General features: G+C 42.5%; 1 protein-coding gene across 1 annotated transcript in view; it reads right to left on the bottom strand.

Annotated features, from left to right (window-relative positions):
• Nucleotides 1–947: 947 nt before the first annotated feature.
• The window catches only part of LOC129865565 (SH3 domain and tetratricopeptide repeat-containing protein 1), a 26,680-nt gene continuing 6,616 nt past the window's right edge, over nucleotides 948–21,011 (bottom strand). Inside the window, exons 5-20 of the mRNA XM_055938450.1 lie at nucleotides 20,514–20,657; nucleotides 19,603–19,801; nucleotides 14,164–14,240; nucleotides 13,693–13,891; nucleotides 13,295–13,425; nucleotides 13,128–13,169; nucleotides 11,575–12,954; nucleotides 11,353–11,461; nucleotides 11,179–11,239; nucleotides 9,713–9,905; nucleotides 5,249–5,429; nucleotides 4,984–5,134; nucleotides 4,765–4,887; nucleotides 4,074–4,224; nucleotides 3,035–3,231; nucleotides 948–2,937 (exon numbers count right to left, since the gene is read on the bottom strand). Of these exons, the coding sequence (XP_055794425.1) occupies nucleotides 2,659–2,937; nucleotides 3,035–3,231; nucleotides 4,074–4,224; nucleotides 4,765–4,887; nucleotides 4,984–5,134; nucleotides 5,249–5,429; nucleotides 9,713–9,905; nucleotides 11,179–11,239; nucleotides 11,353–11,461; nucleotides 11,575–12,954; nucleotides 13,128–13,169; nucleotides 13,295–13,425; nucleotides 13,693–13,891; nucleotides 14,164–14,240; nucleotides 19,603–19,801; nucleotides 20,514–20,657 (3,617 nt within the window). The 3' untranslated portion in view covers nucleotides 948–2,658. The remainder of the gene's footprint in view (nucleotides 2,938–3,034; nucleotides 3,232–4,073; nucleotides 4,225–4,764; nucleotides 4,888–4,983; nucleotides 5,135–5,248; nucleotides 5,430–9,712; nucleotides 9,906–11,178; nucleotides 11,240–11,352; nucleotides 11,462–11,574; nucleotides 12,955–13,127; nucleotides 13,170–13,294; nucleotides 13,426–13,692; nucleotides 13,892–14,163; nucleotides 14,241–19,602; nucleotides 19,802–20,513; nucleotides 20,658–21,011) is intronic.

Below are 21,011 nucleotides of genomic sequence, written 5' to 3'. Positions count from 1 at the left end.
TGAATATGCCACTCATTACAGAAAAGCAAGACGCAGCATTATTTTCTCTCTTTGTCTGTAACCACATTTTAGGAGTCATGCTTTCAAGGCATATTTTGTTTACATAATTCCAATGCAGCATGTTGTTAATTTGAGGTATTTGAACTGAGTCCACTGACAGATTACTGTATTTTTCTCTCCCCCCTATCTCTCCATCTATCTCTCTCCCTCTACATGTCTTTCTCTCTTATTTTCTACACCATCTGGAGAAGGCAGACAAGCATTCCATCTGGCATGATTTTACCCAAGCACCCTCACCACTGCTCACCACTATTATAAGTTAGGGCCCATAGTTTTTCTACCAGGAAAAACTCCTGGCCCCAGTTATGACAGACATTTTGAAGATGCTTCATAATGGGAACCCACATAGAAAGAGTTTGCAGAACTTATTTTAGCATGTGGACTTTTATAAAAACATCATCACAGTGATTGTTTATTGCAAGAAACAGAGAATAATTACAAAAAAGGTATTGGTGGCTCATCAGTTCTGATTATAGGGGGCGGGAGTTTTTATTGACTAGAGATCTGACCAGGAAAAACTCAAGGCGCTTGTTACGGCTCTATGCTTCCCTTGAAGGACATGGTTATGATTAGAGGTCAGGGCAGATAACCACGAAGAGTCTGATTTAGGATCACTTTAGTATTTTAGATAATAATGAATAAGATTATATGGACAGATCCTAGATCAGGACTTATTGTGGATAGGGTCCCAGGTGTGCAGTCCATGTTGTTTTTAATCTCACAAAGAAATTCACGCCACAATAACCTTTAACAACTGGACCTTCATACTCACCTTTATCTTCTCTTAATTCTAATTCTCTTAATTATATTACTTTTATTACATATACAGTACCAGTCAAAAGTTTGGACACACCTACTCATTCAAGGGTTTTTCTTTGTTTTTTATTATTTTCTACATTACAGAATACTAGTGAAGACATCAAAACTATGAAATAACACATATGGAATCATGTAGTAACCAAAAAAGTGTTAAACAAATCAGTAGCCAGCCTCTGCCTTGATGACAGCTTTGCACACTATTGGCATTCCCTCAACCAGCTTCACGAGGTAGTCACCTGGAATGCATTTCAATTAACAGGTGTGCCTTGTAAAAAGTTAATTTGTGGAATTTCTTTCCTTCTTAATGTGTTTGAGACAATCAGTTGTGCTGTGACAAGGTAGAGGTGGTATACAGAAGATAGCCATATTTGGTAAAAGACCAAGTCCATATTATGACAGTCCATCATTACTTTAAGACATGAAGGTCAGTCAATATGGAACATTTCAAGAACTTTTAAAGTTTATTCAAGTGCAGTCACAAAAACCATCAAGCGCTATAATGAAACTGGCTCCCATGAGGACCACCACAGGAAAGGAAAACTTAGAGTTACCTCTGCTGCAGAGGATAAGTTCATTAGAGTTATCAGCCTCAGAAATTGCAGCCCAAATAAATGCTTCACTGAGTTCTCAACATCAACTGTACAGAGTAGACTGCGTGAATCAGGCCTTCATGGTCGAATTGCTGCAAAATAAACCACTACTAAAGAACACACCAAGAAGAAGAATACTTGCTTGGGCCAAGAAACACGAGCAATGGACATTAGACCGGTAGAAATCTGTCCTTTGGTCTGATGAGTCCAAATCGGAGATTTTTGGTTCGAACCGCCGTGTCTTTGTGAGACACAGAGTAGGTGAACGGATGATCTCCGCATGTGTGGTTCCCACCGTGAAGCATGGGGGAGAAGGTGTGATGGTGTGGAGGTGTTTTGCTGGTGACACTGTCGGTGTATTTAGAATTCAAGGCACAATTAACCATCATGGCTACCACAGCATTCTGTGGCGATACGCCATCCCATCTGGTTTGCGCTTAGCGGAACTATCATTTGTTTTTCAACAGGACGATGACCCAAAACACACCTCCAGGCTGTATAAGGGCTATTTGACCAAGGAGAGTGATGGAGTGCTGCATCAGATGACCTGGCCACCACAATCACCCGACCTCAACCTAATTGAGATGGTTTGGGATGAGTTGGACCGCAGAGTGAAGGAAAAGCAAACAACAAGTGCTCAGTATATGTGGGAACTCCTTCAAGAAAAAGCATTCCAGGTGAAGCTGGTTGAGAGTGTGCAAAGCTGTCATCAAGGCAAAGGGTGGCTACTTTGAAGAATCTAAAATATATTTTGATTTGTTTAACACTTTTTTGGTTACTACATAATTCCATGTGTGTTATTTCATAGTTCTGATGTCTTCACTATTATTCCACAATGTATAATATAGTCAAAATAAAGAAAAACCCTTGAATGAGTAGGGGTGTCCAAACTTTTGACTGGTACTGTATGTCTTTCATGATTCATTCCTTTTACCATGACTTCATCTAATTTCAGGTCATCAACTGAAGACCATTGTAGATATTGCTGTATGATTCTATAAGTGAAATTGTTCAGTATGGCACAGAACCCTAATTGGCAAAATCACATCAACACATCTCAAAGGTTTAAAAATCTCAAAATTACATATGTACACTTCTTCAAACCCAACATACGACATCCACTTGGCACAATTTCCTCTGATACCTTAAACTCTCCATTCTTCTGCCAAACTTCAAACCAAGATGGTGGTTACTTTGTTGTTGGTTCCTGAGTGCTAACCCTATTCGACTTGTACTGTGACATACTACTGAAGTTCTGGTCGGGCGAGAGGTTGATGCGGCGTACATTGAGGTCTGAGGCGAACGCTCGCGCTTTCTGGTAGAAGAAGAGTGAGAGCTCCCGGTCAACCAGAAAGTTGTGGTAGATCGTAGCCAATCGCGTGCAGAGCTGAAGCTGGGACTTCTTGTTGCCGAGGTCCATGGCTGCTGCCAGCGCCAGGTGGTAGTACCCCGCGGCATCGTAGGGGTCCTAAAGGTCAAAGGTGAAAGGTTATGGGTCAGGGTTTAGAGATGAGATTGGATGGGGTCAGTGGAGGAATCGTTAAAGCTGTTTCCGATTATTTTACCTTCAGGTCATAGAAGATGATGTCCCCTAGCGTCTGATAGACTCGAACGTAGTACAGGGTTTCCTCATCAAACTCCAGGGGCGTGGGGCAGAGGGAGAGGGTCTTCAGGTAGTAGTGTTCAGCCAGTTCAAACTGACCCAGACAGTGGTACAGGGTGGCCAGCCGGTGGAAGGCCACTCGCTCATTTAGACGATTTCCTATTTCAAAATATACAACCATCATTTCATTAGTTTTTCTTTAAAAAATGAGCTATAACCAGGCTATGGCATTGCACTTGTTTTTTCTTCACTGGCACAATTTCTGCTGATAATGGCTATTTCTCCGTTTTATTCAAACTTAATTGAATGCATTCATGTAGGTTGCTGTGGATAAGAGGATCTGCTAATTGTAAATGCAGATTTCTCTAGGGAAATACAAGTAAGGACTAGCTGTGAATCTCATACTACTCCCTCGACCCAACCAACTCGCTCAGAGGGTCATCCGTTGTCACGTGTTGTTGACAAAACTGAGGGTGACTTCCAGAAAGGGGCAAGGGGGAACAATAAACCCATCAACTTTGGGACACACTCATGACTTGAATGATGCAATTCATGTTCCACTTTTAAATAATAAAACAAGCATGACATGGAAATGAATGTCATTTTCCAAGATATAAACCTCAGTAACAGTTAAACATTTCATTTGGGAGTTATTTCATCTTTTATGTGTCAAGTCTCGAAATCAGACATACAAAAATACACATGGTATATAATTAGACACGGCTCTCCATTCTTTTGTGTGAAATTGCGATAAACTCAAAAATAGCGGAATCCCATAAGGCATGGCGCTATTTCTGGACTAATTAGGCCCTACACCCCCCATCATTTTCACACCCTCAACTTTGGGACACTTGTGCATATGGCGGAGGCGCGCGTCAACTCGCAAATGGAGGGCAGAGGGGCTAGGGGAAGGAGAAAGGGGTGATTTGGGATTCAACTTAGGTCTGGGCTAAGTTAAGTCTGACATCTGGTGGCCATAGCTAGAATACACTGGCTCCTACCCAGTGTAACACTGATGTCCAGGGCGGCCTGGGCGTACTCCACGGCCTCTCCATACAGCTTCAGTTGCAGTAGCAGCTCCACCAGCTTGTTAGACAGCCTTAGTCTGGCCTCTGTACTGCTGGTCCTCACAGCGATGGGCAGGGCACGGTCCTGTAGACACACAATGATACACACACAGGTGAGATCACCTACAGTACCAGTCAAAAGTTTGGACACACCCACTCATTCAAGGGTTTTTCTTTATTTTTACTATTTTCTACATTGTAGAATAATAGTGAAGACATCAGAACTATGTTGAGATGTGTCTGTTGGAAACGTTTTTCTCATGGTGGTTGAGAGAATGCCAAGAGTGTGCAAAGCTGTCATTAACGCAAAGGGTGGCTACTTTGAAGAATAGCAAATATAAAATATATTTTGATTTGTTTAACCCTTTCTTGGTTTCTACATGATTCCATGTGTTATTTCATAGTTTTGATGTCTTCACTATTATCCTGCAATGTAGAAAATAGTACAAATTAAAAAAAAAACTGGAATGAGTAGGTGTGTCCAAACTTTTGGCTGGTACTGTACATGTACACACACAAAGACATTAGGTCACACACACATGTAGACAAACACATGCATGCATGCATGCACACACACACACCCTCTGTCCTACCCCATATAAGCAGTGTGTGTATGTGTGTGTACCCTATAGAAGCAGACAGCCTTCTCTCTCTCCTGGTTGAGGTTGAAGAAGACATCCCCTGCTGCCTCCAGCAGCTGTAGGATAAAGTGTGTGTCTCCTGTACTCAGGCCCACATCTTGGGCCACCTGGGAGGAATACAAGAAGCAATAAGTCAATGTAACTCTGAGTCAATGCTGTCTGCTCTGTATAATAGAATAAAATACAGTAGAATAAGTTCTGACCTGTACATAGAGGTCCACCAGTTCGGTTTGGCCCAGCATTTGGTATATCTTCCCAGCCTGCAGCCAGGCATATGCCTCCTTTTCCTTCCGGCCCAGGTCTATGAAGATACCCAGGCTACGCTTGGTGTAGTCCAGAGCCGACCGCCTAGCCCTGGACACGGAGATAGAAAGGAAGGGACAGAAATGTTATAATTTGCTGCCAACTAGAGACAGACAGACATACACACATCTCACACACACACACCCCTGCCCACTCCACACACACCTCTCTGTCCCCAGACTGAGGTATAGCTGGCTGATGGTCTCCAGCACCTCGCCCTCCTGTCCCCTGTCTCCCCGGGTCGCCAGTATGGCAAGCTGATGTTCGTTGTAGATTATGCACTGAGCTTCGTCAGAACATACAGCTCCGTACAGGTGGCACAGACGCCGCGTCGCACTTAACTGACCTGGGACACACATAACATGGATGGATAGAGTCAGGTCAACACGGCAACAGTATATACACGGAGTGTACAAAACATTAGGAATAGCTTCCTACTATTGAGTTGCACCCCCCTTTTGCCCTCAGAACAGCCTCAGTTCGTCTGTGTATGGACTCTACAAGGTGTGGAAAGTGTTCCACAGGGATGCTGGCCCATGTTGACTCCAATGCTTGGGTAATTAAGTTCTGGTCAAATCACAGAAAAAAGAACACGACTTTTTGGCTTATTCAACACCTTAAAATTGCCACTTTCTATATCTTGCCGAAATTACACAAGAATGTTACAAAACCTCCAGGGCGCCATATTGTAGCGGACATTGACGCAGTAACGGCCCCTTTATCATCTTTTGTAGATTTTTCAAAAATTAGACCACTCACAGAACAGCTCCCCTCCTTTGTAAAGGACACCAGCAGTTTGATCTCTATTATTGAATCTATTGATCCTCTCCCTGATATTACTTTGTTAGTTACTTTTGATGTTGAGTCGTCATACACGAATATTCCACACGAGGGCGGTATCGAAGCCATGGAACATTTTCTTTTGCAACGTGACCCGAAGGAACTACATTCCCGTGCATGCATTATAACATTGGCTGAAATAGTACTCACAACTACTTAATGTTTCTAAATGATTTCTTTATTCAGACGCAGGGTACTGCTATGGGATCCCCTATTGCTCATAACTATGCTAATTTGTATGTGGGTTACATGGAGAAACAGTACATTTTCAATCCTCTCAAAAATGTTTTCTTGCCCAACATTATTATTTGGAAACGGTACATTGATGATATTTTTGTTGTATGGTGGAGTGATGCAAAACAGCCCTAGGCATTCCATGCTTTTCTTAACTCTTGTTCCCGAGCACCTGAGATTTACTATGCAATCTGACACACAAATCAGTTTCCTTGATCTTCCGATTTTGCGTGGGGATATGTTCTATACAATGATATTTACAGGAAACCTACTGATCGAAACAGTTTTTTTGAGGGCTGATAGTTGTCCGCTTCCCTTGAAAAACAATTTCCCCTTCAGCCAATTCTGTCGAATCAAAAGAATTTGCAAAAAAACAATCAGATTTCAACAGCAATGGTCAGATTAATACTGCCATTGGGAAAATCAAAACAAATCGATACATTATCTTTTTCAAGGACAGTCTCGCAAAAAGAAGCATTCTTGCGTTCTAACTACCCGCTATGCTCTGAACAAATTAAGGGAATCGTCCACAAACATTGGCACATTCTAAGATCCGATGACAGTATTGGTAATATGTTTTCGAACCCTCCCGTGGATGTATTCTCGCGGGGCAGAAATCTCAGAGATCAATTGGTAAACTCTGATTTACCGCCCCAAAATTTCCCTGCACGTCTATTTGCGCCTCTGCCGGGTGGAAACTAAACTCAGCATAAAAAGAAACTTCCCTTTTTCAGGACCCTGTCTTTCAAAGATTATTCGAAAAATCGAAATAACTTCACGATCTTCATTGTAAAGGGTTTACACACTGTTTACCATGCTTGTTCAATGAACCATAAACAATTAATGAACATGCACCTGTGGAACATCGTTAAGACACTAACAGCTTACAGATTGTAAGCAATTAATGTCACAGTTATGAAAATTTAAGACACTAAAAAGGCCTTTCTACTGACTCTGAAAAACACAAAAAGAAAGATGCCCAGGGTCCCTGCTCATCTGCAGATGTGGCCAGGGCAATAAATTGCAATGTCCGTACTGTGAGACGCCTACAACAGCGCTACAGGGAGACAGGACAGACAGCTGATCGTCCCTGCAGGGGCAGACCACATGTAACAACACCTGCGCAGGATCGGTACATCCAAACATCACACCTGCGGGACAGATACAGGATGGCAACAACAACTGCCCGAGTTACACCAGGAACGCACAATCCCTCCATCAGTGCTCAGACTGTCTGCAATAGGCTGAGAGAGGCTGGACTGAGGGCTTGTAGGTCTGTTGTAAGGCAGATCCTCACCAGACATCACCGGCAACAATGTCGCCTATGGGCACAAACCCACCGTTGTTTGACCAGCCAGGACTGGCAAAAAGTGCTCTTCACTGACGAGTCGCGGTTTTGTCTCACCAGAGGCGATGGTCGGATTTGCGTTTATCGTCGAAGGAATGAGCATTACACCGAGGCATGTACTCTGGAGCGCGATCGATTTGGAGGTGGAGGGTCCGACAGGAATGTCAGTGTTCTGCTATGGCCAACGAAGAGCCCGGTTCTCAATCCCATTGAGCACGTCTGGGACCTGTTGGATCGGAGGGTGAGGGCTAGGACAACTCCCCCCAGAAATGTCCGGGAACTTGCAGGTACCTTGGTGGAAGAGTGGGGTAACATCTCACAGCAATAACTGGAAAATCTGGTGCAGTCCATGAGTAGGAGATGCACTGCGGTACTTAATGCAGCTGGTGGCCACACCAGATACTGACTGTTACTTTTGATTTTGACCCCCTTTGTTCAGGGACACATTATTCAATTTCTGTTAGTGACATGTCCGTGGAACTTGTGCAGTTTATGTCTCAGTTGTTGAATCTTGTTATGTTCAGACAAGTAATTACATATGTTAAGTTTGCTGAAAATAAACACAGTTGACAGTGAGAGGACTTTTTTTTGTTGTTGCTGAGTTTACAAGTGTAATGGCTGCGCTCAATGCAATCCTTCAAACACCCCCAAACAGGGAAACAGTTATTTATCTTATTACTTGTCCTTGTGTTAAAAATGATGTGGGTAAAACAAAGCGTAAATTAAAAGTACGAATCTCGGAGCATCGTAGCACCATTAGGTGCAAAAACACGACTTACCCAGTTGGGGCCCACTAGTTGGATGCGAACCACTCGATTTCGTCCCTACATTATATCGGCATCGAACATGTCACCCTCCCTAGGAGAGGGGGTGACCTCAGAAATGTATTGTTATAACGAGAGGCTGTGTGGATCTCTACTGGGAAAGTTAAATAAAGGTTACATTTAAAAATGTTTTTACATTTAATTTAAATACCCTTGCTCCCTTTGGTCTCAACCTAGACTTTGATCTGCAGTGTTTGTCATTATACCCTGATGAAGACAGCTTGTCTGTCGAAACGTTGGTTTTAGGTTATTAAATTGTTGTATCTGAGCTCCTAGAGCAGAGGTGGGCAAAGTTTTTGGCTCGAGGGCCACATCGGGATTTTGAAATTCAAAGGAGGGCCCCATTTTTCGGGGGACCAATTGTTTGTTAAAATCAATTTGCGGGGGCTTCTTGAGTGGCACAGTGGTCTAAGGCACTCAATTGCAGTGCTTGAGGTGTCACTACAGACCTGGGTTCAATCCCAGGCTGTGTCACAACTGGCCATGAATGGGAGACCCATGAGGCGGTGCGCAATTGGCCCAGCATCGTCTGGGTTAGGGGAGGGTTTTGCCGGCCGGGATATCCTTGTCGCTTCGCACTCTAGCGACACTTGTGGCGGGCCGGGCGCATGCACCCTGACAAGTCGCCAGGTGTACGGTGTTCCCTCCGTTGCCCGGATATGGCACGCGGGTTGTACATTGCCTCTCCCCCTTGTCCTAGAGTGTGCGGCTCTCCTTTACTCCGCTACCCAGCACCTCACCTAAACAGGTGTGCGTTTCTTTCGCCTCCAGACTCCAATGATTCCCACAGTTGTGTCAAGTTGGCTGGATGTCCTTTGGGCGGTGGACCATTCTTGATACACAAGGGGAACTGTTGAGCTTGAAAAACCCAGTAGCGATGAAGTTATTGACACAAACCGGAGCGCCTGGCACACACTACCATACCCCGTTCAAAGGAACTTAAATATTTTGTCTTGCCCATTCACCCTCTGAATGGCACACTTGTCTCAATTGCCTTCTTTAACCTGTCTCCTCCCCTTCAGCTACACTGATTGAAGTGGATTTAACAATTGACATCAATAAGGTGATTATAGCTTTCACGTGGATTCACCTGGTCAGTCTGTCATGGAAAGAGCAGGTGTTCATAATGTTTTGTACACTCAGTGTATATGTGACCAAAAGTGATTCAAACCTCTCCTGCAGGCCACAAGACTGTTAGCCTGCTAAACTCGAGTGGTTAATGGATACGGACTCAAAACATATTTGGGGATAGAATGATGAATCAGGAATCTTGCATGTGGAATTCATTTCACGTGTGTGTGTGTGTGTGTGTGCATAAGTTGACCATTTCTATGCGTAACACACTTACACTGAGAAAAGGAGGTAAGCAGTAAAAACACTTACTGTCTAAATGGTTTGACTTAATGGCCATCAGCAGAGCCCACTCAAAGTAGATCTTCCCTCTTTCCAGGAGTCTCTGGTTCACACAGTGTTGTCCCAGCTCCAGCAGCACTGTAATAAAGTTCACCTCATGCTCCCCTCCACCCAGCTCTGAGAACAGCTCCACGGCTTCCGTGAGATGCCTCTCCGCCAGTCCCTTGAATTTTATTTTGGGTGAAATAATATATATATACTGAACAAAAATATGAACGCAACATGCCACAATTTCAAAGATTTTACTGAGTTACAGTTCATATGAGGAATTCAGTCAATTTAAATACATGTATTAGTCCCTAATCTAATGATTTCACATGACTGGGAATACAGATATGCATCTGTTGGTCACAGATACCTTTAAAAAGAAAGTAGGGGCCTGGATCAGAAAAGCAGTCAGTATCTGGTGTGACCACCATTTGCCTCCTTCAGCACGACACATCTCCTTCACATAGAGTTGATCAGGCTGTTGATTGTGGCCTATGGAATGTTGTCCCACTCCTCTTCAATGGCTCTGCAAAGTTGCTGGATATTGGTGAGAAATGGAACACTGTCGTAAACCTCGATCCAGAGCATCCCAAACATGCTCAATGGGTGACATGTCTGGTGAGTATGCAGGCCATGGAAGAACTGGGACATTTTCAGCTTCCGGGAATTGTGTACAGATCCTTGCGACATGAGGCCGTGCATGATCATGCTGAAACATGAGGTGATGGCGGTGGATGAATGGGACGACAATAGGCCTCAGGATCTCGTCATGGTATCTCTGTGCATTCAAATTGCCATCGATAAAATGCAGTTGTGTTAGTTGTCTGTAGCTTATGCCTGCCTGCCTGCCCATACCATAACCCCACCACCACGGGGCACTCTGTTCACAACGTTGACATCAGAAAACTGTTGTCAGAAAACAACTCCATAAATGTGGTCTGTGGTTGTGAGGCCAGTTGGAGGTACTGCTAAGTTCTCTAAAACAATGTTGAAGTTGGCTTATGGTAGAAAAATGAGCATTCAATTCTCTGGCAAAAGCTCTGGTGGATATTCCTGCTGTCAGCATGCCAATTGTACGCTCCCTCAAAACTTGAAACATCCATGCAAATTTTACAGTACCCTTTTTTTGTCCCCAGCACAAGGTGCACCTGTGTAATCAGCTTCTTAATATGCCACACCTGTCAGGTGGATGGATTATCTTGGAAAAGGAACAATTCTGGGATCTTTTATTTCAGCTCATGAAACATGGGACCAACACTCTACATGTTGTGTTTATATTTTTGTTCTGTGTACATCTAGTAAGATGTGGATTTGATCCCAGAGGATATCACTAGAAAACATCAATTAAAACATTTATTTCCAGTGGTCCTCGATGGTAAAACAAACAATGTTGAATGTAAAAGACAAGAAGAAGTTACAAAACCAAAACCAAAACATTACAACCCTACCTTAGCCCCAGCCTTCAGACACAGCAACCCCAGGTTAGCCTGCGCGACCGCCCAGTTGGCCCTGAGAGAAGGGTTTATTTTACAATAAGGAAACAGTATATAGTATCAATAGCAGTGAAGGCTGATTTATTTGATACAATGTACAAATTTAAAACACACAAGAATGATCATTACCTGTCCTCAAACTCCTCACACACATAAATGGCCGCCTGGTAGCTCTCTGCCGCCCTCCGCAGGTCTCCCGTGCGTCGAAGAGCCACACCCCTCATGTTGTGGACCAATCCTTAATAATTCAATTCATTAACCTTAATTTTTTCAATTGGGAAATTTGACAAACAGCCAGGGTACAAACATACAGCAGATATAAACATAAGATAAACAGCAACGAGATCACACCTTCCTGTGGAGTAGTGCAGTGTTCTGGCATGGAGGCCAGCACTGAGTCGAGGACATCTAGCGATACCTCCGGTTGGCTGTTACAGATGTGCAGCCAGGCTAGCCACACGAGGGCGCTGATGCGTTCAGGGCTGCTAGTGGCGCCCGAGGATGATGACGGCCTGCAATGATTGTCTATGAGAGTGTGCATGGAGAGCACCGCGCGTCCTAGTATCCCGTGTTTCTGAAACAGCTGTGATAGGCAGAGTGTGAGTGCCTGGCTTAGAGTGGGGTCACCATTGCCACCGACTCCAGCTAATTCCCCAGTGAAAGAGAGCGACCGGCTCAGATACAGAGCCACTTGAGCTGGAATGGTGTCTTCCTGCTTCCGGATCCCATAGAGTCTGGCTGTGTTCTCCAGCACTAGCCCCATTCCATTCAGACAATCGGCTAGCCTAGCGGAGGGATGCATTGTGGCTCTCCTGGCTGAGCTGACACAGAGATGGGGGAGGGAGAGCTGGCTGTACAGTCTCCCCAGGCTCAGGTAGCCGTGGCTGGGCCTGACGCTCCGGACACCTGCTGGCTCTGCCGAGAGAACCAGAAGTCTCTCCAAGAACGGGACAGCGTCCGCCCCCTCGCCTCGCCTCCAGTGGAGCTTTGCTAGAAGGAAACAAGCACGTGCTTCAGCCATCTTGTTATGAGCGAGAACCGCTTTCTTCAGGATGAACTTGAGAACTTCAGAGTCTTTTTCTACAGTAGAGACGCAGTCAGGGATACCCATAAGCAATGCAGCAATCCGCTCTGACAAAGCAAAGTACTTCTCTGTGTTTTTTTGCATGAGATAGATCACAGCTAGGTTTACGTAGATGTTAGCTAGCATTAGCATGTCCGTGAATCCATCTCGAGGGATGCTGAGGGCCTCCTCGAAGTAGACTCGAGCTTGGGAGAATTTTGAACTTCCCGCGCAGAGTTTTCCCAAAAGCAAACAGAGGCGGCTCTGCGACCAATGGAGACGCTTCTTCCTGGCCGTTTCTCTGGCTATGCCTAAGTATGCCACCAATTCGTCAATGTCGTCCGAGTGGCCGCTGAAAGTGGCAAGGAGCAGTTCTGGGGTTTGTCCGTAGAGGGTGCCAAAATCTGGCTTGTAGTCAGAGCCGGCCAGAAAGGATAGAAGAGGAAGGAGTTTCTCTTGGTTGGTGGTGGTGCCTTCCTCTACTGGGTGGATGGTGAAGTGAGGCCCAATGGGTAATGTAGTCTTAGAGGACTCACTGTGGTCCTCCAGAGTTCCGTTTGTCATCACAGTCGCACAAGGCACTTTCTCCTTCCCTTCTTGTAGGATCTCTTCTATCTTCCTCTTCAGTTCTGCTTGTTGGTGAGCGTCCATGTTTCCTTGGGAACCATCTGTAAGACATTAGATGAAGATGACTATTTATGATATGGTGGACATGTGGGAGGAGCCAGAATAAGTGAATTATTTGAATATTTTTTTATGTTGAGAAGAAAAACAATATAATACTCAAACCCAACCGTCCAGACTGTGCTAATTGTACAAAGCAAACAATAAATACGCCTACTTTGAGTTGGTTTCTTTGGAGAATCTGGTTGATCAATCAGATCTGGAATAAAAGGGATAATTCATGAATCAATATCAAAACTGACCGTCTTTACACAGTATGGCAGTCTTAGAGAGCTGTTCAACACAAACAAAATGCACTTGAACATTTCTCCATTTCTGTCTCACCAAGTTTGTAGACGGATCCAATATCATTCTGGGAGATTTTCTTCAGCAAGGCAATAGTTTCTTCTTTGATCTGCTCTTCTTTCAGGTTAAAAAAGAACCTTTCTTCTTTGTCTAGGAATATGTCCGCCGACCTAAAAGGGGATTGATGAAGCAAAAGAAGGTAGAATATAGGTAGAATGTTTGAACATCTAATTCACCATGGCTCTGAAAGCATTGTCCAAAGTCTATGTGCATTTACTGCATACACTAGAATGGCTGATATCATAGAGCTGCATAGTTGCAGGGAAACATCATGACGCAGTTCATCAAAATATAACTCATCAGAAGGATACACTTACAAAGGATATCGGCTGATTGAGTGAATGATCGATTGATACAACTCAGGGAGATACACTTACTCACAAAGGGTATCATCAGCCGGCTTGACCAGTGTTGTCATCACCAGTCCCACCTCTCCTGTCCTCTCCAGCCTGCCAGTGAACCACTCGAAGCACGACACCAACAGGCCCACAATGAGGATGTGATCACCCTGCTCCAGGCTCAGCTCATCTGGCCCTCCTGCGTCATACTCCACAGTGGCAATGCAGGAGCCTGTGGCTAGCATGGGAAGAGGAGGATACAGAGAGGGAAGGATGGAATTCGAATTTTAGGGTTGGTTTAGAATTCCCCCACTAGTGGGGTTAGAATTCCCCCAATAATTCAAATTCTATGGGAAAGAGACCGGATGGAGGAGACCTTAGAACTAAGATATGTCTAGGAAATGATCCTACAGATGAGAGAATGGGAAGTCAATGAAGAATACTACAGAGCTAGATTACATTGATTTACTGTGTGGAAATCTGTACAGTGATGGAATATGAACTGCTTACCAAACTGGCAGAGGAAGTCACATGCTGGCTTGCCACTACCAACTAAGATGTTCTCCGCACAGGATTTCAAGAACCATCTTTAAGGAGGGAAATAATATAAAGTTTATTTCCAAAATGCTATATATCTATTTTCAGAAATGTTGGTAAATTAGCTTTTATTGTTTAATGAATTTATGAAAGATATTGGTGTGTTTTTTCACTATCTAATCATGGCATTGGGTTGTTCAATGGCAGACATGTATTTGTTTAAAATCTATCACGATGGTTTCATTTCAAAAATACATAATAATTTTTTTCTCCAAAATAGTTCATATTCGCCTCCCTCCTAGAGAAATAAGCAGTGCTGCTAGGTTTAACACAGTCAAATGTAACAATTCCCTATTTTTTTTTATAAAGAACTGTACAAATGTTACATTTGTCACATCAATATTAACATATTTTTTTTTTTTTTAAGAATTAAATTACAGGAGATTGGTGGCACGTTAATTGGGGAGGATGGGCTCATGGTAATGGCCGGAGCGGCATAGGTGGAATGGTATCAAATACATCAAACACATGGTTTCCATATATTTGATGCCATTCCATTGGCTACGTTTCAGTCATTATTATGAGACATCCTCCCCTCAGCAGTCCCCACTGAATTAAATACAGTAATATGAGATCTGTATTTAAAACATTTACATTTAACACTTTAGCAAGTGTTCTTATTTTTTATTTTAACTATGCAAGTCAGTTAAAAACAAATTCTTATTTACAATGACCCTAACCCGGACAACGCTGGGCCAATTGTGTGCCGCCCTATGGGACTCCCAATAACGGACGGTTGTGATACAGCCTGGAATTGAACCAGGGTCTGTAGTGACATCTTTAGCACTGAGATGCAGTGCCTTAGTCTGCTGCACCACTCGAGTGTCCAGAGTGACTTAATGTTAGTGCATTCATCTTAAGATATCTAGGTGAGACAACCACATATCACAGTCAAATTTAAAGGATATGAACATTCTATTCCAGCTATACAATGGATATATACAGTTGAAGTCGGAAGTTTACATACACCTTAGCCAAATACATTTAAACTCAGTTTTCACAATTCCCGACATTTAATCCTAGTAAAAATTCCCTGTCTTAGGTCAGTTAGAATCACCACTTTATTTTAAGAATGTGAAATGTCAAAATAATAGTAGAGAGAATGATTTATTTCAGCTTTTATTTCTTTCATCACATTCCCAACAGAAGTTAGCATACACTCAATTAGTATTTGGTAGCATTGCCTTTAAATTGTTTAACTTGGGTCAAACGTTTCGGGTAGCCTTCCACAAGCTTCCCACAATAAGTTGGGTAAATTTTGGCCCATTCCTCCTGACAGAGCTGGAGTAACTGAGTCAGGTTTGTAGGCTTCCTTGCTCGAACACGCTTTTCAGTTCTGCCCACAAATTTTCTATGGGATTGAGGTCAGGGCTTTGTGATGGCCACTCCCATACCTTGACTATCTTATCCTTAAACTATTTTGCCACAACTTTGGAAGTATGTTTGGGGTCAATGTCCATTTGCAACCAAGCTTTAACTTCTTGACTGATGTCTTGAGATGTTTTTTCAATATATCCACCTAATTTTCTCCCTCATGATGCCATCTATTTTGTGAAGTGCACCAGTCCCTCCTGCAGCAAAGCACCCCCACAACATGATGCTGCCATCCCCGTGCTTCACGGTTGGGATTGTGTTCTTCGGCTTGAAAGCCTCCCCCTTTTTCCTCCAAACATAACAATGGTCATTATGGCCAAACAGTTCTATTTTGTTTCATCAGACCAGAGGACGTTTCTCCAAAAGTACGATCTTTGTCCCCATGTGCAGTTACAAACCGTAGTCTGGCTTTTTTATGGCAGTTTTGGAGCAGTGGCTTCTTCCTTGTTGAGCGGCCTTTCAGGTTATGTCGATATAGGACTCGTTTTACTGTGGATATAGATACTTTTGTACCTGTTTCCTCCAGCATCTTTACAAGGTCCTTTGATGTTGTTCTGGGATTGATTTGCACTTTTCACACCAAAGTACGTTAATCTCTAGGAAACAGAACGCGTTTTCTTTCTGAGCGGTATGACGGCTGCGTGGTCCCATGGTGTTTATACTTGCGTACTATTGTTTGTACAGATGAACGTGGGATCTTCAGGAGTTTGGAAATTGCTCCCAAGGACGAACCAGACTTGTGGAGGTCTACCATTTCTTTTCTGAGGTCTTGGCCAATTTCTTTAGATTTTCCCATGATGTCAAGCAAAGAGGCACTGAGTTTGAAGGTAGGCCTTGAAATACGTCCACAGGTACACCTCCAATTGACTCAAATTATGTCAATTAGCCTATCAGAAGCTTCTAAAGCTATGACATCATTTTCTGGAATTTTCCAAGCTGTTTAAAGGCACAGTCAACTTAGTGTATGTAAACTTCTGACCCACTGGAATTGTGATGCAGTAAGTATAAGTGAAATAATCTGTCTGTAAACAATTGTTGGAAAAATTACTTGTGTCATGCACAAATTTGGGGAGTGGTTGAAACACAAGTTTTAATGACTCCAACCTAAGTGTATGTAAACTTCCAACTTCAACTTTACTTTTGCAAAGAAACACATTTTAAGACACATCTGAGAACAGTAATATTTTACACACATCTGAAGATACCCATAAGAAATCATTTCTGATGAAAAAACACAATGTGAAAAATTGGTGGATATACCATTTTGGAAATAAACTATTCATTAATACAGTACCAGTCAAAAGTTTGAACACACCTATTCATTCAAGGGTTTTTCTTTGTTTTTACTATGTTCTACATTGTAGAATAATAGTGAAGACATCAAAACAATGATGAAATAACACATATGGAATCAAGTGTTAAACAAATCAAAAGATATTTTATATTTGAGATTTCTACAAAGTAGCCACCCTCTGTCTTGATGACAGCTTTACACACTCTTGGCATTCTCTCAACCAGCTTCATGAGGTAGTTTCCTGGAATGCATTTCAATTAACAGGTGTGCCTTGTTGAAAGTTAATTTGTGGAATTTCTTTCCTTCTTAATGCGTTTAAGCCAATCAATTGTGTTGTGACAAGGTAGGGGTGGTATACAGAAGATACCCCTATTTGGTAAAAGACCAAGTCCATATTATGACAAGAACAGCTCCAATAAGCAAAGATAAACAACAGTCCATCATTATTTTAAGACATGAAGGTCAGTCAATCCGGAAAATGTCAGGAACTTTTAAAGTTTCTTCATGTGCAGTTGCAAAAACTATCAAGCGCTATAATAAAACTGGCTCTCATGAGGACCGCAACAGGAAAGGAAGACCCATAGTTACCTCTGCTGCAGAGGATAAGTTAATTAGAGTTACCAGCCTCAGAAATTGCAACCCAAATAAATGCTTCACAGAGTTCAAGTAACAGACACATCTCAACATCAACTGTTCAGAGGAGACTGTGCGAATCAGGCCTTCATTGTTGAATTGCTGCAGAGAAATTACTACCACTACCAATAAGAAGAAGAGACTTGCTTGGGCCAAGAAATAAGAGTAATGAACATTAGACCGATGGAAATCTGTCTTTGGTCTGATGAGTCCAAATTTGAGATTTTTGGTTCGAACCGCAGTGTCTTTGTGAGACACAGAGTAGGTGAACGGATGATCTCCGCATGTGTGGTTCCCACCATGAAGCATGGAAGAGGAGGTGTGATGGTGTTGGGGTGCTTATCTGGTAACACTGTCTGTGATTTATTTAGAATTCAAGGCACACTTGACCAGCATGGCTACCACAGCATTCTGGAGCGAAACACCATCCCATCTTGGTTGCGCTTAATTGGACTATCATTTGTTTTTCAACAGGACAATGGCCAGTGGTGGAAAAAGTACTCAAATGTCATACTTGAGTAAAAGAAAAGATACCTTAATAGAAAATGTGAAAGTCACCCAGTAAAATACTACTTGAGTAAAAGTCTTAAAAGTGTTTGGTTTTAAATATACTTTAGTATCAAAAGTAAATTGAATTGCTAAATATACTTTAGTATCAAATGGAAAATAATTATTAATTTCAAATTCCTTAAATTATGCAAACCAGACGACACAATTTTATTGTGTTTTTAAAATTTATGGATAGCCAGGGGCACACTCCAACACTTAGACATTAATTTACAAGCGAACCATTTGTGTTTAGTGAGTCCACCAGATCAGAGGCAGTAGGGATAACCAGGGATGTTTTTTTGATAAGTGCCTGAATTTGACCATTTTCCTGTCAAAACGTAACGAGTACTTTTGGGTGTCAGGGAAATGTATGGAGTAAAAAGTACATTATTTTCTTTAAGAATGTAGTGCAGTAAAAGTTGTCAAAAATATAAATAGTAAAGTAAAGTACAGATACCCCAAAAAATATAAAGTAGTACTGTCACGTTCCTGACCTGTTTTCTGTTGTTTTTGTATTTGTTTAGTATGGTCAGGGCGTGAGTTGGGGTGGGCAGTCTATGTTATTTGTTTCTTGTTTAGGTTCATGGTTAATTAGCCTTATATGGTTCTCAATCAGGGGCAGGTGTTTGACGTTTCCTCTGATTGAGAACCATATTAAGGTAGGCTGTTCTCACTGTTTGTTTGTGGATGATTGTCTTCCGTGTCAGTGTTTGTACCACACGGGACTGTTTCGTTTTGTCTAGTCTGTTCCTGTTCGTGCGTTCTTCGTTTTATGTAAGTTCTCATGTTCAGGTCGGTCTACGTTGTTTTTGTTATTTTGTAATTTATTCAAGTGTACTTCGTGTTTCGTCTTGTCTAAATAAATTCATCATGTATTCATCACCCGCTGCATTTTGGTCCGATCCTTGCTCCTCCTCGTCCGAGGAGGAGAACGACTTAGACGTCCGTTACAAGTACTTTAAAGTATTTTTTACTTAAGAACTTTACACCACTGACAATCACCCAACACACCTCCAGGCTGTGTAAGGGCTATTTGAGCAAGAAGGAGAGTGATGGAGTGCTGCATCAGATGACCTGTCCTCCACAATCACCTAACCTCAACCAATTGAGATGGTTTGGGATGAGTTGGACCGCAGAGTGAAGGAAAAGCAGCCAACAAGTAGTCAGCGTATGTTGGAACTCCTTCAAGACTGTTGGAAAAGCATTCCAGGTGAAGCTGGTTGAGAGAATGCCAAGAGTGTGCAAAGCTGTCATCAAGGCAAAGGGTGGCTACTTTGAAGAATCTGAAATATATCTTGAATTATTTAACGCTTTTTTGGTTACTACATGATTCTATGTGTTATTTCATAGTTTTGATGTCTTCACTATTATTCTACAATGTATAAAATAGTAAAAATAAAGAAAAATCTTTGAACGAGTAGATGTGTCTAAACTTTTGACTGGTACTGTATATATTTATATTGCAGAATATTAACAATGGTGAAATTATATATTTTACTGACTGGTGGAAGGGTATGACGGGCTCCAGGGCTGGTTTGGGCTTGGTCCCCCGGGCTCCATCCCCCAGGGACAGTACAGTCCACCCCGACCCCAAGAACGGGGGCTCGAACAGGGCTATGTCCCCCTGCTCCAGGTAGAGGTCACTACCAGAGGTGGAGCTGTCAAACATCTGGGTGGAACTGCAGCTGGCGAAGAAGGAACCTAAGAGAGGGGAATAGATTTGGTAATATTTTATTTGAAGAGCTTCTAGGAATGTATAACATTGTACCTAATATCTGATAAAATCCCAGCTAGCAAATTTTGTTCCTTGGAAGTTGTGGGAATGTACGTTTTTGGTTTCCCATTGGTTCTGGGAACAAAGTCATATGTTTCCTGACCGGTTGTCACGATCGTTATATAAATAATCAGACCAAGGCGCAGCGTGAGTAGAGTTCCACATATTTAATACAGGGAAACTTCAAAACAACAAAGAATTAACGAACGTGCAATACATAGCGCACATAAGCACTCACACAAACAATATCTCACATCGCAGGTGGGAAAACGAACACACTAAGTATGATCCCCAATTAGAGGTAACGATTCTCAGAACATTGTGGGAAGGTTGTATGCAAAATAACCATAGGACAACCACGCTCTCAGAAACATATGGTTTTCAGAACGTTATATGCTAGCTGGGATAACTGTACCATCTTATAACACTATAAGCTTATTTTTCTGAGGATTTGGCATGATTGGACTAGGGATCGATGTCCCAACCTTCCAATCTTAGGTCGGACACTCTAACCATAAGGCCACTGAGTTGGTCAACAACAATGCACATTGCAAACATAGAAAAAAGCTGTCAGTCAGATATCTTCATGTTAAAATGAACAGCAACATTTTAGGAATGAGTAGAGAGTTAGAGAGTTACCCTCTTGCATGAGGATGCCTTTGTACATTAGGTTGAGAGTGTCCTCTTGGATCGAGATCTCTATGCCCACGTTCTTCTGGTCCATTGAGCTCAACCAGAAATCCTGGTCTAGGAGCAGGTTCTCCATGCACTGACCCAGAAAGCCTGGGGAACAGAGGTCAGAGGTTAGAGTGCAATAGGTCAAAGGTCAGCCAGAAGTCCTGGTCCAGCAGCAGGTTCTCCATACACGGGCCTAGGAAGCCTGGACAACAGAGTTCAACAGGTCAAGTTAGAGATGAAACTGTAATTTAAATTCCAGTTGGTTTTTACCTAGTATTTTTTAAGAAATTATCTAGCTAGTACTTTCATGTTCTAAGAAAATAGAACACATTTGATTTGAACATCTAATTCATCAAATTCAAATGTATTTATAAAGCCCTTTTTCATCAGCAGATGTCACAAAGTGCTATACGGAAACCCAGCCTAAAACCCCACACAGCAAGGAATGCAGATGTAGAA

This window comes from Salvelinus fontinalis, chromosome 11 (genome assembly GCF_029448725.1).
Source record: "Salvelinus fontinalis isolate EN_2023a chromosome 11, ASM2944872v1, whole genome shotgun sequence".
NCBI lineage: Eukaryota > Metazoa > Chordata > Actinopteri > Salmoniformes > Salmonidae > Salvelinus > Salvelinus fontinalis.
Note: the sequence above shows the minus strand (reverse complement) of the source record. Positions and strands in the feature narration are given on the sequence as shown.